We start from the raw sequence: 17,274 nt of genomic DNA, 5'->3' as shown, positions 1-17,274 counted from the left end.
CTAAGATATCAGCTTGCTCCTTTTTGGTCCCTATCTAGTCGGGAGTTTATGTTTTGAGCTTCAAGCAGAGAACTTGGCACATTACTCTTCGTTTTGATAATCGGTTCGATGGACATCTCTGTTTCGAACGTCTGTTTGTTCAATTTCTTGGAACAATTCGTAACACTAATCTTTTCTGGCATTGAATCGATTCCCGACCTGGTCAATACCATGTTTATTACAGATTGCGAGAAACTGAATCCCACTTGGGTTCTTTCTGGTCTGATGCGAAGATGGACGATGGTTCAGGCCTTGCTCGTCCTCTCGTCTCGGCGGCAAACTGATCCGGTTGCATGAGAAGAAATGTTTCTTTCATGTCCATTCAGCATGACTGGTATTTGATTTTGCTATCAGTGGCATGAAACGTTTATTCCTTCGTTCCACCGAGTAAAGAAATTGCAGTTCGTTGCATGTTAATAATCATCGGCGATGGATTTTCAAGATCCAAATATGCACCTATTCTGAAAGAGCTTTAAACGCAGACGAAGTATTACATGAGATGTTAATGTCCCATTACCATATATATCTCTTCCATCAATATCATCTATAATTATATTTAAAAGATAGGGCAAGTAAGGTACACAAATAGTCACTAAACTATGTTAAAATGATCTTTTTAGTTATTAAAGTTTTGAAAATTACAAAATAATCATTAAATTTATTAAATTATTATCATTTTATGTGTTTAAAAAAATTAATAATTATTTTATAATTTTTAAAACTTTAATGACTAAAAAATTATTCTAACACAGTTTAATGATAATTTATTTATCTTAAAGGTTATACAAGCATTGGGATAACTTGAATTAAATTATTTTAAAAAAAAATCATGTTTTTTTTTGACAAAGTACACATATAATCACTTAATTATGAGGAGATTTCAATCTCAATATTGATCTTTTAATTTTATCAATCAGACCATTTATCAATTTAAAAGATGATAATAAAACCACTCGTTGTTAAAATTTGGTATCATTTAAATAGTTGATATAATCATTAAAATTAAGATCATATTAATAGAATGTATGAATAATGAGAATCAAATGTATAATTATATTAATTTTATTATGATAAAAGGTATGTAATTTGATTGACATCATTTAAATAGTTACGTGATTTGATTGATAAAAGTAAAATATTGGTGGTTAGATTGAAATGTTTCTATAGTTGAATGATCATAATTTTTTATATTAACGATATTTAATTTTATTGATAAAATTAAGAGATTAGTGATCCAATTTAAATATTTTCGTAGAACGTGGGGTAGAATAAAAATAAATTTTAAAAACCCGAAATTGTTATATCTGAGCGCTCTTAATATACCAACTTAAAAGAAAAAAAAGTTTTTGTATTGAGGAAGGCGGCAAGCCGAGAAGGTGTGGCGTGAAGAAGAAGGAAAAGTGAAGAATGGGGGAGGGCTCAATGATTTGGAAGAGAGTTAAAGAAGAAGAAGAAGACGCAAACAGCATACTTGAGCAAGAAGAAGCATTGGTGGCTTTGATAGAGCACCGCACCAAAGAAGTCGAACATCTTCGCCAACGCATCTCATATTACCAATCTCAGGTTCTTCGTCTATTCATTCATCCATTCATTATTGTCTCGTTGGGTTGTTTTCCTGCGATTTTTGGGTTTTTTCTTTTTTAATTATTCCATTTTGAATTTTTGGGTTTTTCTTTTAATGTTCCATTGTGCTTTTTTAGGTTTGTCATTTGAGAGTATAAGAACTCTTATTCTTTGTTAAATATTGGATGGGGTTTATGAAATTATAAGGTTTTTAGCGGCAAACTATTACTGAACCAAATGCATCCTAATAAAATTTCCCCCCTTCTTGTTGAGAAGTGTGTTGCAATGTTGGTTTGTTTAGGTCCTAAATTTATAGCTGGTGCTTTCCTTTATTGTTTTATTCCTCCTGCTTGTTCGGAACATAGCTTGCTGAAGCAGAGAAGAGGCTGCAAGATTCCCAATCTAAATTGGCTCACTTACGAGGCCGGCATATCTCGTCATTGTCTAATGCTTCTTTGGCTACTAAAAGGGTTAAGTTAGAGCAGGGAATAGTCCCTCCCGAACGCATAGATGGAGATTCTGATAGCCTCCGATCGAGAACTAAACTTTTAATCCCATCCGTAATTCCTAAGATTCCACAACCAATAAAACCAGAAGGGTTAGTTGCAAAAACCATCATTGGTCTCGAAGAAACTGCTTCCTCTAATAGGGAAGTGAAAGTAAAAGCTGAGGAATCCGAGAGAAGGTCTACTGATATGGAGGTTGTTGAAGTTAAAGATAGAGGGACTAAAAGGAAGTTAGGTAAGGCAATCACCTCTAACTTGATTGATCACTTATTTTGATGTTGGATTTTACATTAACATTACAAATTTTTCTCTATAGAACAAAAGGAACACAAAGAATTGATTACCTTGGTAGAAAGCCGCTCTTCACCGACCTTAATTGGCCCCTATTCAAGCAATATAATCCCCAGTCAACACAAAAGAAAGTTGAGAAGTCTTTCTCTGTGTCCAGTGAATGATCAGCTTTTCATAACCAGGTATGCTCTTTGACAAAGGAAGTTGAAGATATGCCTTTCACTGTGTGAAAACTTCCATTTTAGTAGCGGAAAGGAGTACATGTTTCATTATTTCAATCGTTTAGCATTGGCATTTGGCAAATTTTATAGTTTCTTTATATTTTATGGGATCTTATTTTTTCTAGTGTGTTGGACCATTTGCAGTGCTTTGGATGGATTAGTCAACTTGTGGAAAATTCAGGGTAGAGGGTAAGTCAAGGCAAAAATTTCATATAATCGATCTTCTAATTATATCATGTATGCATTATATGTTTATTTTATATCATTGTTCCTTTTTCCTCCCATTGCATGTTATGATTTAGGCATCATCATAGGTGGAATGTCCATTAATTTTCCATACTTATGATTAGATGGCATTTAGGAGCATATTTTATATCAATTTTATCAATCAAGTACTAACATTTTGTTCCTGCTTTTTTTTTTACTTGTGTTGAACTTCAGGTCATCAGCTTCTTTGCTTAGTACTACAAATTGTGTATCATCGGGAGGGAGAAGATGGCCAGAAGATATAGCATGGCACCCACACAGAAACAAACTTTTTTCTGTATACACTGCAGATGCAGGTGATTCTCAGATATCAGTACTAAATCTTAACAAAAAGGGGGTAAGTGTAATAGTTATAATTTATTTGTTAAAAAAAAATCTGGTTGCGTTACATTTAGAATTATATTCTTTGATGTATGAAGGCTCTGGAAGATCTGTAAAACCTGTAATTTTTTTTTACTTAAAACAGTCGTTTTTCATTTTAGTAATAGCCTATTTTTGCTTAAAGTCGGATTGTCATTTTGCTTTTATGTGCAATGACAGAGACCCCATGTAACTTTCTTAGAGGATAAGCCTCACGTTAAAGGTATCATAAACAGCATAGCATTTATGCCCTGGGAGGATACTTGTTTTGGCACCGGCGGTAGCGATCATGCAGTGGTGCTTTGGAGTGAGAGAGATGAGAATGTATGGAAACCAAAGACCTTACATAGGAATCTACATTCTTCTGCTGTCATGGGAGTTGCAGGAATGCAGCAAAAGCAGATTGTACTGTCTGCCGGGGCTGATAAAAGAATTATCGGTTTTGATGTGGTTACGGAAAGTGCAGACTTCAAGCATCAAATGGAAAGTAAATGCATGAGTGTTCTGCCAAATCCTTGTGACTTCAATCTATTCATGGTCCAAACCGGGTAAGAAACATCTATTTCGCAATCAGTAAACTTCTTTATGTTTGTCGACTAATTAACTTTTATTCCTTTTGAATATCGGTGTTTTACAGACAGTAAATTGCTCGAGTTTCTGTCTAGTCTATTAAAACCTTCAGATAAACAGTGATGAACTGAATTCAAGACTTAAAGCCATATCCGTAGAACCTTCATTTGGGACATCTGGGCTGGACACGTACCCACATCCGAAACTTAGAGCCAAATCCGAGTAACATACTAGTATTGTTTGTTCCAAGATTCTACTGAGTTGACATAGAACAGGACCTTAACTGGCAGATTCAGAAGTATATTTTAACTTCACTTTCCCAGATTTGCTAGTATAGTGGGAATATGATTTATAGGGATGTTAATGGTGACAATTTTGGATTGTTTGAGGTTCCTATCCAATTACCTGCTAGTTCAAGACTCAAGATTACTTGGCGATTTTGAAGTTTTCACCTTTGTTATTCCGATTCTCTATTTTCTTGAAGAACCCCCTATCTGGAACCCATGTACGGAAAATTTTCGGACATAGGCATGGAGATTTGACTCTACTTTACCCTTAGATTGTTGCCTTTTGGTGTAACTTATGAGGCACATGTTATTAAAAGAGTTTTATAACTTTTATCTTCCCATTGAAGTTTTAGACACTGTGATGTATCATTTTGCAGGGTCCATGAAAGGCAGATCCGGCTGTACGATGTTAGATCGATGTATGCCGAACTGCATTCGTTTGGGTGGAAGCAAGACAGCAGTGAATCTCATTCGGCTCTTATAAATCAAGCTTGGTCTCCTGATGGTTTGTACCTCTCATCGGGTTCGGCTGACCCCGTGATACACATTTTCGATATTAGGTATAATGCGTGCAGGCCATCGCAGTCGATCCGAGCTCACCAGAAACGAGTGTTTAAAGCTGTATGGCACAACTCTTTACCGCTTCTCATTTCTATATCTTCTGATCTTCAAATTGGACTGCACAAAGAGTAGGAAGAGTTCCTCGAATTGATCTGTCACTCGATTCTCATTTTGCCTTTTCAACTGAAGTCTCCAATATAATTATCGGTTGAAACAGTCCTTAAACCCGTCATTGATTATTTGAGGTTAAGTGTGATTGAACGCTATAAAATCACTTTTTGAAAGAAAGATTTTGGATTGTAAGAAAATAGGTTTTATAGTTGTGTAACCTTTTACACTCGATGTGGTTCTTAAATCGGAAAAAGCAAAATCAATTTAATCTTTTAATCAACGGAATCAAACGTTGATTGTTATATGTTGATGGAATAGTTTATGATGTTAATATGACAATCTACAATGTCAATATAATTGTTGGTTGAAACAATCTTGACATTTTTTGAAAAATTGTAAATTCGGATTTCTCTGAAAAAAAAATCAATTTTAAGAGAGAATAGAGTTGTCATTAATTATTTGAGGCCAGGTGTGATTGAATACTATAAAATCACTTTCTGAAAGAAAGATTTTGGATCATAAAAAAGTGGATTTAATGGTAATGTAACTTTTTGCACTTAATGTGATCTTTGAATTGAGAAAATAAAAATCAATTTGACTCATTAATCAACGGAATCAAACATTGTCTGTTACAATATTAATGTAATAGTTCATGACGCTAACATGATAATTATATTGATATAGCGATTCACGATGATCGATCACGTGACATATATGCTATATTAAGTTTTTTGAAAATTCGTGGCAGGATAATTAAATCTCGATTTTAACATAATTTAATTCATACGTTCCAGCACTCATCTCTCTTTAAATATCTTAACAGAGTTATTAAATCTCTTTAAATTCAGCAACTTCACGTGCATGATGTAGAGACTATGTTTAGGTGTGTTGAATGGGAATCAAGGGCAGTTGTCCACCATATGCTTGCGGGAGCTGGCTCTCGTCTATATCTTCAAGCAACGTTGATTTCAGCTTCTTCTTCTCCACGAATACTATCTGCAATTTCCACACAAAGTAGGGCTCATAGATTACTGTTTGTTGGTTTTCCTCTAAATAATCAAGTAAGTAAACAATATTACTGTATACAAATATTTATCTGAAACGGTTGGTAAAAAAATTTCTGTCAACTTATTTATATAAAAGAGAGGAGAAATAATGAAAAGATAACAACTGAAGAGATTAAATGGAATTAGGTTAGGAAGATAATAGTCACAAAAATTAAACTACAAGATAAATTTTACTTGGATCAATCAATTTAAACATTTCGTGTAAAACAAGTCATACGAATGCACCCCCAACCTTAGTTGTGCGAAAGAAAGGGTTTTTTAGTTTGCACATTTATCGGTACGAACCAAGCTATTTGAGTGGTTAAAGAATTGTTGTTATTCCTTGAAGTTTTGGATTCAAACACTATATATGCAGGGGATATAAACATTCAATGTCAAATGATCAATGAGTGGATGAAGACGATCAGATGATCTGACACCTTTCGGAAGACGCCTGAAAGACTGGCGTCTTCCTCGTACTGCATGCAGTTGGAACACTAAGTCTAACAGAATAACAATACAAGAGGCTCCGAAAGATTTATACGTCTTCCAAAAACCACTTTAGCAAATAATTTTACTAGTACTCTAAATCATCTATTTTTTTTCAACACAATAGTATGGTGATTTTACCGTTTTAAAGGTCTCATGAAATAGAATATAAAATCATAATTTTATTATTCAAACCTCTAATTTTGTCGATAAATAATATACTTCAAAGTTTCAAAATATCTATAATTTTTCAACCGTGTCGATGGACAATTTGTTGTGTGAGAAATCAGGAACGTACCTTCTTCCTTGTTTTGACGTCGATGAAAGGGTAAACAATCTTCCAGGCCGCCATGAAAATGTATGGTGCATGAACAATGAAGAGCTTTCCTAGTCTTTCAGGGTAGTAATCCTGCCATTTTTCAGGGGACAAATCGGTGTTGCTTTTGAGTAATAAATGGGAATAACAAATCAGTGTTAAACCTGGACTAGAGATAGAGCTGCAAGGTATGCCCTGATGTCGCAGTTTGCATATCCCCAACCTTCAAGATCTCCTATCACCAAGAATTTCTCCTGTACCGGAGGCATCCTGATACTCATTTTTTTTAATTCCAAATTTTAATGTCTAATTAATAATTAATAATTTGTTAATAGATAATAAAAAATATGCTAAATCATTACTTAATGATTACTCTTAATTTATTTTTAATAAATAATAAAAAAATATTAAATTATTAATTTACTAAATTTTAAATATAGTTAAAAAAATAAGTTAAAATTATGGTGAGCTTCAACGAGTTAAGTTGAACAATAAATTCTTTTAACGAGTATGAGTCCAGTAAAATTTTATCAAACTTAACGAGTAACGATTCGAATCAAACAACAATTTTTTTAACGATCACTAGTCAAGCATTATTCAACTAGCGATTGACTTGCTCAATAAGCATCCTTACACTACCATATATACTTAAAAAAGGAGTATAGTAATATGAATATCAAAAAATTTACTTATAAGGATATGCTTGAAGTGTGCAACATACATTATTTTTAAAGACATTTCGCAACAAAGTGTTATTCAACTTTCGACTATAGAGTGTTATTTTGTTGAGTTCTTCGATTATTAGAAGTCGTAAAATGGTCACTAGGTTATTCATATGTTCTAAACTCCTAATTTTTCGTTAAAAACTGACGTCCGTCAGAGTTGGACGATAATCTATTGATTGAGATGTGATAAAATCATATTTTAATGATATCTATTGGCACCATCGTTGCTTTTAAGTATTGGTTTGATGTCATATTGTTTCAAGCACAAATTCGACAACATAAAATAAACGAAGAGTTAATTCACAAAATAAAACTCAAACGATTCTTGAATAAGATTTTATCATATCTCAATCAACAGATTAACATCCAGCTCAAATGATCGATAATATTTTAACAAAAAAAAAGTTTAGTTTGAAATATATAAATAATCAAGTGATCATTTTGTAACTTTTAATAGTCGGTGACTCAACAAAGCAGTATCCTATAGGCAAGAGACGATTATAATACACATGATGTCATAAACTCCACAGAGAAACATAAGATAAAACAATACCTTGCAAATATTTTGTCGAAAATGTAGACTATAAAACCTGTAAATTTACAAAATAAATCAAGAGAAAAAGAAAGTAAACAAAGAAAAGCAAGTGAGTGTAGACAAGAAATGAACGTACGCTTGAATTCCTCGACGCCGCCTTTATGTTGAAAATGTCTTCCGGCAAGAAGAACACCGACGGGTCGTCCTTTCTTGTCCAAACCTTGCAAGAACATCTTGTTCTGTCGGATTTCATTTTCGAGTTCTGACGGAGAGATGAAACCGTTGGGAACAAAGCCTCGTCTCCATTTAAGATACTTTAGGAACATGGACGACGCTTTCTCCACATCTAAATCACGAGCTCGTAGAAATCTTCGGAGTGTCAAATCGTCTACTTCCTACAAAATATATGAATTCATGGCAAAATAGACTCTTTGTCGGATCATAATCATGTTGGTTGGAAATGAAAAGTTCTTGTTGATCCCTAATTTCGTATTTCACGCGGTCTAAACTTAGATTATGGTCGAAAAAAGTATACCAAACCCTCTAATTCGATCAATTTTACCAACAACCAATTAGTCGGAGCAAAGTGTACCTTGGAAGAAGGATCTTGTGTTTCAACAATGGTTCTCATAAGACTAATTTTGATTTTCTCAATCTCTTTGTTTTCCGAGCTGTCTTCTTCTTCTTCTTCTTTGTTTTGGTTGCTGCAACTGTCTGAATTCATCATCATCATCGTCACACTTCTCAACTCACTGAGTTGTTGTCTAATTTAAAACATGAAAGCTATAGAAGTAATATTTCAACCAAAATTTACGACTCTTTATTGGTGAGGTTGATGGCGACTTTGCCGGACGGGGTACGGTGGGACAAATTTTGCTCATTTTGAACTACTTGAATCAAATTTTATTTAATATTTTGATCTCTAGGATAGATCAAACTTGATAATATTAGTTTTCTTTGATAATATATGTTAATGGTCGTTAAATTATACTGATATGATCTTTTTGATTATTTAAGTTTCAAAAGATATAAAACGATTATTAAATTTATCAAACTTTTACAAAATAATTACAAAAATTTATCAAAGTATTAGCTTTTTATAAAAATTTATCAAAATTTATCACTATTTTATAATGTGTAATGCTCATTTTATAACAGTTTCATAAATTTAATTATCATCGGCGTATTTTATCCATATTCTTTTTGACTTAATGAGAGGTGAAATGTACGGAGGTCTTGACGGTTATAGGAGTGGTGTCGGTGGAGATGAGATGAAGAAGGTATACAACAAAATAAAGAGACTTTAGATGGACGGAACGTGAAGAAGAGGAAGGAATACAATCTTTTGATGGAAGTTGAAATTACGGTGGCAGCTCACAATGAAAAAGAATGACTGATAGTAGGTTTCGTCGACGGTAGGTGATTGTTCGTCAACATTGACGACGGCCGACAGAGGTAATGAACTTTGGCTTAGGGATTTAAGTGTTTTATGATTTTTGAGGTGTTTTGTGAAAAAAAAAATATAGGGGTTGGTTTTTGAAATTTATAAATTTTATTTTTTAAAAAATGGTTTAAATAAATTAAAAATTAAATCACGTGTGAAATATCGATCGATTGACTTATTTTTAACTAATTTTTTTAATAATCGTTATAACGTAGGGGCATAAAAAGATAATGTTAAAAATGTTAAAGATATACTTGGAAAAATATTTTAAATACCTAAAATTAATAAAAAGGTACAATTTAGATATATTTTTATTCATTAAGCCTATTTTCTTCACCGAGTAGATGATGGGTCGAACATTAAAGAAAGTCCCGGGAAGGCTGTGTTGGGCATTCAATTTAGCTGCCTGCCTCGACCGTTGGGAAGTTTAATTGCATATTCATGGCATTGCTGTCCGGTAGGTAGCCCTTGCTAGACCTTATTTATCAATCTTTAATCCAATACTCTTAAGATTATAATTATCCGGGATGGGTCGAGGTAGGATGGATGCAGAAACTGTCACTCTTAAAATTTTTATTTATAATATAATTTAAATATTCTTTTATATTTTTTATTGATAAATTATTGTCGTTCTTTAAAATTTTAGAAGCGTGTCACCGCAATATAAAATTTTATATCCGTTCTCATAATCTACTCTTATGACTATAATAAGATGGAATTTTTCAGAAAAGGTTCAATTATATTTGGGGTAAGAATACATGATTTGGTTTTACGATACATTATCATAAATGGAATTAACTTAATAAAACGTGACCTTGATGATTAATTAAAAAGGGTTGTATTAATCATGTAGGGCATAGAGTACTTATTGCTAATGTCAAAATCATTTTGTGGTGGTCCGAAAAAATTATTGAGTCGTGGAAAACAAATCAAATGGGTGGAGTCATCGTTTATTATTTCAAGTAGAGGTGCACAAAAAATCTGAATATCAGATTTTGTGTAAAAAATATTTAAAATAGGATTTGGGAAAAATCGGTTTTCTTTAAATCGGATCGGATATTTTAAAACCGGATAGTATAACCGGTTTGAGAAAAAATTGGACAACCGGATTTTTTACCGGATTAAAAACCGGTTTGAAAAAAACCGGATAAAAAACCGGTTTTTTATCCGAAAAAAATTCGGTCTGGGGTTTAAAAATCCGGTCTGGGGTTTAAAAAATTGGATGACCGGATTTTTTACCGGATTAAAAACTGGTTTTTTTAAAAATCCAGTTTTTTTCAAACCGAAACCGGTTACACCGGTTACATCATCCGGCTCTCCAAACCGGTTATGATCCGAACCGATTTTTTTATAAACCGATTTTTTGACTTAGTAAAAAAACCGGATCGATTTTTATCCGATCCGAATCAGATTTAAATCCGGTTATATGCATCTCTAATTTCAAATTAAGTACAGGTCTAGTTTCTCACATTTAGGGCTGTATTTGGGTTTGAGCAGGAGACACTTGTTCAGAACCTAAATTTTTTATAATGTATAAAATAATAGTTTTATATCGATTATTTTTAATACTTATGGTTAAGGGTTTAACTTTTCTCTAATATTTATTATTATGGGTTTAATTTTGTTCTAATATTTATTATTAGAGGTCTACTCTTATAATTTTTTTAATATTTGTATAAATTTCTAAATTCTTGTTAATATTTTAATATTTGTTTTTAAGGATCAAATTTTCTAATACTTATTATCATAGGTCTAATTTTTTAATATTTGTTATTAAGGATATACTTTCAAAATTCAATTTTTTTTTAATATTTATTCTTTATTATGAGTTCATTTTTTAAATACTTTCGAGTAGTGACCCATTTTTTTTAGTATTTATTATTATGAGTATACTCTTGAAATTTACTTTTTTTAATACTTATTATTAGAGACCTATTTTTTTCGATACTGGTTACTATAGAGCTACCCTTTAAATTTTTTTTAACACTTACTATTAAGAATAATTATTTAAATAATGATATATAACCAAAACAACGATCATTATGTAGTGGTAACGACATTTTCTAAAACCGTGATACCCACTACCGTTATGTCCATAATAACATATGTTATTAAAAATTCACAACTACAATATTCACAGCGATAGTAATATCATCAGTTATGTCTACAATAGCGATAAATACAACGTGGTCGAAAACACAAATGCAAACTGTAATTTAAATCCTTAACAAGGGCCTAATTTTTTTAGTTCGCCCTGGGGCCACCATCTCAGAAACGGCCTGCTCACACCTCCAGCTTCATTGCTGCTATGCAGCCACCCTTATTCATATTCCAGTATACCATAACGACCAAATACATATATGAATCCTAATTTGTTCGAAACTGAACTGCCTTCAGAACCTGCAATCTCAAAGGAAAACGAAAAGCTACTGGTTTCCGGTAATAGGGCTATCGCGGCCTTTCTTGATATCATCCCACCCTCTCACCCATGGCTGGCCGGGGGTTGATCGGGTCTCGGGTGAAGAATGGTCGCTGAGGTTTTTCAAGACCTTCTCTTGTACTGCAGAGAAAACCTATACAACCAAAAGATCATATAAGAATACTGGGAAATAATGGGAATACCGGTGCAACCTTTGTATATTTTAGATCATCTCTTACAGGATTAACCATCACCAATTCGGGTGGTTGTTCTTGACCCGTTAACCATTTCCAGAGGTCGGGGTTTTCCTGCTAAAGAGAAATACAAGTCTCGAGACAAATATGAAAGCATTTGGGTGCTAATGAGATGCATGATTTGTTGATCCCTCTCCTCAAAAACTAGTGTTGAGAAAGATCATTTCTATGGTTTTATAGAGTTTTATGGATAGAGATACATGTTCATTGGTTTACTTAATATGTTAAGTGATATCATCCGTTGGAAGAAAACACATTGCTAGCCTCTACTATCTGCTGTCAATTTATATGGCCAACATCAAAATCATCTCACTGATGAGTCGGACCCAGAAAAAGTTGGTTCAAACTGACTTAACAGATAGCCTTCGGTCAAGTCAGTTCAGCCAAGTCAGTTAAGATGGAACTTGAGGTGGTTACAACCGATGTTAAGTGGGTTTGGTTAGGTCGGTTGAATTGGTTTTTCAGTATTTTCAGTTAAACTGCCTGAGGCGACCGACTGTTCTCCCCTAGTAATGAGAAAGGTTAGTAGCAAACCAAGGCTTACGTTGATAAGTGAAGATCAATAGCCAGACAGTTCAAGGTTAAGATGCAAGCCAAGATAAAAAAAATGGAGAGCCGACAGTATTTGACGATAAGCATAGAATAGCAACAGGACCATTGCTGGTAAAAAACGAATAGATCAAACCAATTCTAGCATATTTAGAATTCAGTATCACTAGATGCCACTAAATGACAATAACAGTTGTCTGCCTATAAGATCTAAATAACCGACTTAAACATCCGATGTTAAGCAGGTTTGGTTAGGTCAGTTGAATTGGCATTTCAGTATTTTCAGTTAAACTGCCTGAGGCTACCGACTGTTCTCCCCTAGTAACGAGAAAGGTTAGTAGCAAACCAAGGCTAAAGTTGATAAGTGAAGATTCATATCCGACAGTTTAAGCTTAAGGTGCAAGCCAATATATAAAATGGAGAGCCGACATTAGTTGCCGATAAAGAATTTCAGAAAGGCAATCCAAAGCATGAATTGAGCAGAGAGCGAAGCATGAATGTTCAGGCGATGCTTCAATTGACAAGATTCAGATATAGTTTTAAACGCATGTAAATTCAGCTTATAAGCAATCAAAAATGAACCCTTTAAACAAAAGATGGAGAATAAAGAAGAATACCAAATCAGGGACATGAATAAGAGCATTATTGATGCTATAGAATTAGATAATTGTTATAACCCAACTCCGCACGTCAAAACTTCCTGAGAACTCCTCCATAAAGGAGGCCCTAAAAAAACATCTCTGGATACAGAGCACCTGGAACCTTATATCCCTCGGGAAACAAACTTTCGACATGACTTCTAGCAGGTCTCAAGTGATTTGTTAGAATCAATCGACAACTGTTCACGTCAAGCAGACATATCTATCCTGTAAACCTACATATAGCCATCATAGGCTTACGTTTATGACCAACCCCAAGGATTACTATAAAACCTTTCAATCAAAATCGGGAGAGGGGATCGGTTTTTATGACACCCAGACACCAATCCTTCTTCCTCACAAAAGAGAATCTTCATACTGAGTCAAGACTGTTTAACCCACAGCTGCAGTTCTCCGCCCAAACTAGAAGGGGTGAACTACTGAACTGCCTATAGCGTCTTTGAGACATTTGTTTCCACCAACAATAATGAATCCCTTTAAACATATTAGCATAGCAAGCAGCTTTATTACTCAAATTGAACAGAAAACAAGGCATGAACACTAACCTAAAGGCAACACCAAATCAAGGGCATGTAAATTTAGCTTATAAGCAATCAAAAAAAGAACTTTTATATTTCAATAAAGGGAGAAAAAGAGAAGAATACCAAATCAAGGACATGAACAAGAGCTTTAATTCCATTTTCATCCATGGAATGAATATGTTCCTCAACCCATTTTCCCAAAACCAAATCCAGCTCCAAAAACCCTCTTTGTTTGCTCCTATACAACAATCTGTAAAAACCCAAAACAAGGGTCCATCAAAAAATCAAAATCTCCAGGTAAATTTTGATGATCAGAACTGAAAAAAAAAGGTACTCCAGGAAGCTAACCTGTTAAAAAGACGCCTTTTGCTTTCTTCGTTCGAAAGATCGATGTTCAGTGGCTGAGTGTTACTAAAATCCGTAGATGAATATCTTGAAACCCAACCATACTGCGGCCTGATAAAGAACAAATTTTACTAACGCAAAAGAAAACTAAGAAAAGCAAACAAAGGTACAAGGATAAAAGGTTAGTGAATACCTGAATACGGTGGTTGTACGGTCGGCGACGGTGGAAGTATTAATGATACGGCGGGCGTTACGAAGAGCTATTCTGAGGGTGGCCATTGGCTTAACGAACGATTCTTGAACACTGGAGAACGGGAGGAAAATTGAAAAGCAAAATATGATAATAAATTAAAGGGTAAAGTATAGTAATGGTCACTGAATTTTTCAAAATATTTCATTTAGGTCCTACAACTTTTAAAACTTACAATACAGCCCCTCAACATTTAGTCCGTTTGCAATATGGTCTCCCAACAATTATATCGGGGACCACATTTCAAAAGACTAAATGTTGGGGGACCATATTGCAAACGGACTAAATGTTGGGGGACTGTATTATAAGTTTTAAAATTGGGGACCTAAATGAAAGTTGTAGAAAAGTTCAGTGACCATTATTATACTTTACCCTATTTTTAATTATAGAAAATCTGAATATCAAATTGTATTCGTAAATATTTAACCCGTTAAAAATAAAGATGATTTGATAAGATTTATTCCCAAACAAATTTATATTTTGTAAACAAAACACTATAATGTTATACTTTTATAAAATAAAATAATATAATATTTTAAATGATGTATAAAAAATTTCAAATATAATTTCACATTCGACATTACAATACATTTGAATGATTAGCAAGGGTAGAGAGGACAGGGACACGACCCACAGGGTGACAGTGGGAAGGGTTATCATATGAGTTTTGAAGAAATGAGTAAGAATTGGCTTATGATCACCACTACCATGTGTTTATGGGCGGCATAGTTAGCCGAACTGAAGCCGTCATCCTGTCCTACATTACCATCACCTTTTCACAAAAACTCTTTTGATTCCTGATATTATTCAAACTTTATCTTAGGAGATAGATAATAGGTTTAAACACTATCAAGCTACCAATCAACAAGAGAGAAATCTCTTATACATACGGAATTTAGCTAAAATCATACACATGTGCTTCCTGATTCAATTTGTATGAAAGATTCTGGCTAAAACTGTCGATACATCCTCTGCAATCAGCCGATAGTCCACCGAAAGGCTCTGTGATAACCCGATCATCATCGGTGCTTCCGATAGCGGAGGTGTACCAAGCCAAACATGCTCGAGCAAGGGCCAAATCATGTTGAAGCTGGATCATCTTCCTCTGTAACAAAGCTATGGCACCAATGCAACCATAGACCGGGTCCTTGAGCCTTATTTCGGCCTCGTACGCCAGTGAATTCACTGTCTTCCTGCTGCTCTTCCGGCACTTCGATCAGAATCTTGCTCACGTTGCTAGCACTGAAAACCTTGTGCACTTTGGCGAATTTCTTCGGCTCATCTGATCTGAAATAGGGTGCGAAAATACAGTTGGGAGTGCACCTCCTTTTCAAGAGCTTGCAGGCGGCACAGGAAGAAGTGGAACGTGGCTCCTGACCCCTCATTGCTTCATATATTTCTCTCCCCAACTCTTTGTTTTTTCAAGGCTTTAACTTCAGCTCGAGAAATTTCCATTTCTACAGAGAAAATAAATGGTTTACCGTTGAGAACGAAATAGTCTTGGGTCCATTTTCACAAAGAAAACTTCCATCAATCTTAATGAAATAACAATCGAGGATTTTAAAAAGGACAAGAGACTGTATTGTTTTGTATGTAGGTATGATGAAGTGGGGGCACCATTATAAATATGGGTAAAGTATAGTAATGGTCACTGAACTTTTATAAAGCTTTCATTTAGGTCCCCAACTTTTAAAACTTATAATACAGTCTCCCAACATTTAGTCTGTTTGCAATATGGTCTCCCAACAGTTACATCGGGACCATATTGCAAACAGACTAAATGTCAGGGGATTGAATTGAAAGTTTTAAAAGTTAGGAGACCTAAATGAAAACTTTAGAAAAGTTCAGTGACCATTACTATCCTTTACTCTAAATTAAAATTAAAAGTTTGAGTAAACTACTTTATTAGTCACTGAAACGTTTAGATCCCTTTCAATTTGGTCATAAAACTTTTAAAACTTACATTATAATCATCAAACTTTTAATTTACTTCATTATTGTCACTACCATTAGCCGCCGTTAAGAAATATTGATGTAGCACATTAAAGGCTTGTTCTAATAAAATCTCTAAAGACTTCAAATTTATAGCTACAAAAAGCCAAAAAAAAAACTAACGAAGCAATTATCGATCAATTCCAACGATCGAAAAAATCTATTTGACTAGAAGATTGATATAATCTAATTTCAAACTAATTTAATGGTTAAAAATGGTAGATCAAAAAGTTTTAACTTTTTTTTATTTTTGATTAAGATTCAAAGAGATTGCAAGGTTATTTAACTGGTTTGAAGTGAATGAAAGAAATGAGAAGTTTAATGATATTTTTGATCGAAAAAAATCATCGAATGATAATAAAAACGACGATAATACAATAGAAACTAAAAGTAAAATCTTTTCAATATGCTATTATTAACAGTTAAATCAATTTGAAATCGAAATGTATTAATCTTTTGGACAAATTGAGGTCTTGCAATGACTATTAATTTTGAAAATTAAGTCTTTTTTGGGTAAAATAAAACTTTAATGTGCAACATCAACGTTACTTAAGTAATGAAAGTGAATTAAATAAATTAATGACTATTATATAACATTTAAAAGTTTGGTGACCACAGTGAAAGCATCCTAAAAATTAGTGACTACCAATATAGTTTACTCTATACATTAAACCAGAAGAGGGAAATGAATCGTGGCCTAATTTAATCTAAGATGTTAGGTCGCCCTCTCTAAAAATTAAAAGCATAATGAAAAAAATTAACACCAACGTTTATTAAAATGATCATTTTATCTCTTATTTTATTTTTTTAGAATATTTTGATCCTCAACGTTTCTTTTAAGACAAAAAACACATAACATTTGATGGAATAATTACCTTGTCATTTATTCTTTTTTCTAAGGTATTTTAGTATTCAACGTTTCATTATAGGTTAAAAAGCTTATATTTTAGAGTG

General features: G+C 33.5%; 3 protein-coding genes and 1 pseudogene across 4 annotated transcripts; 1 reads left to right on the top strand and 3 right to left on the bottom strand.

Moving 5' to 3' along the window:
• The first annotated feature begins 1,446 nt into the window (after positions 1-1,446).
• LOC120140126 (U5 small nuclear ribonucleoprotein 40 kDa protein-like) lies at positions 1,447-10,284 on the top strand. Its single transcript, XM_039155156.1, has 8 exons — positions 1,447-1,602; positions 1,968-2,343; positions 2,425-2,581; positions 2,765-2,809; positions 3,062-3,224; positions 3,428-3,795; positions 4,482-4,802; positions 10,275-10,284. Exons 1-7 carry the CDS (start codon positions 1,447-1,449, stop codon positions 4,795-4,797), a joined length of 1,581 nt encoding a protein of 526 aa, XP_039011087.1. The 3' UTR covers positions 4,798-4,802; positions 10,275-10,284.
• On the bottom strand, positions 3,150-8,655 carry LOC120140152 (phosphatidylinositol transfer protein 3-like). 2 transcript variants are annotated; one of them, XM_039155173.1, is made up of 7 exons: positions 8,480-8,655; positions 8,024-8,282; positions 7,906-7,942; positions 6,792-6,897; positions 6,610-6,720; positions 5,634-5,772; positions 3,150-3,162 (listed from the first exon to the last, which is right to left on the bottom strand). In XM_039155173.1, exons 1-6 carry the CDS (start codon positions 8,618-8,620, stop codon positions 5,656-5,658), a joined length of 771 nt encoding a protein of 256 aa, XP_039011104.1. In that variant the 5' UTR covers positions 8,621-8,655; the 3' UTR covers positions 3,150-3,162; positions 5,634-5,655. The 2 variants fall into 2 exon arrangements, with proteins under 2 accessions (XP_039011104.1, XP_039011105.1); XM_039155174.1 differs by lacking the exon at positions 3,150-3,162 and adding an exon at positions 5,416-5,431 and having other exon boundaries at positions 5,661-5,772.
• Positions 10,285-11,719: 1,435 nt separating the features above from the next.
• LOC120140153 (succinate dehydrogenase assembly factor 2, mitochondrial-like) lies at positions 11,720-14,427 on the bottom strand. The gene is made up of 5 exons (XM_039155175.1): positions 14,272-14,427; positions 14,082-14,189; positions 13,857-13,983; positions 11,990-12,058; positions 11,720-11,904 (listed from the first exon to the last, which is right to left on the bottom strand). Exons 1-5 carry the CDS (start codon positions 14,355-14,357, stop codon positions 11,758-11,760), a joined length of 537 nt encoding a protein of 178 aa, XP_039011106.1. The 5' UTR covers positions 14,358-14,427; the 3' UTR covers positions 11,720-11,757.
• A 761-nt stretch (positions 14,428-15,188) lies between these two features.
• Positions 15,189-15,825, bottom strand: LOC120140155 (annotated as a pseudogene).
• Positions 15,826-17,274: the final 1,449 nt, after the last annotated feature.

Source organism: Hibiscus syriacus, unplaced genomic scaffold, assembly GCF_006381635.1.
Source record: "Hibiscus syriacus cultivar Baekdansim isolate YM2019G1 unplaced genomic scaffold, ASM638163v2 tig00110782_pilon, whole genome shotgun sequence".
In the NCBI taxonomy this organism is placed as follows: Eukaryota; Viridiplantae; Streptophyta; class Magnoliopsida; order Malvales; family Malvaceae; genus Hibiscus; species Hibiscus syriacus.
Note: the sequence above shows the minus strand (reverse complement) of the source record. Positions and strands in the feature narration are given on the sequence as shown.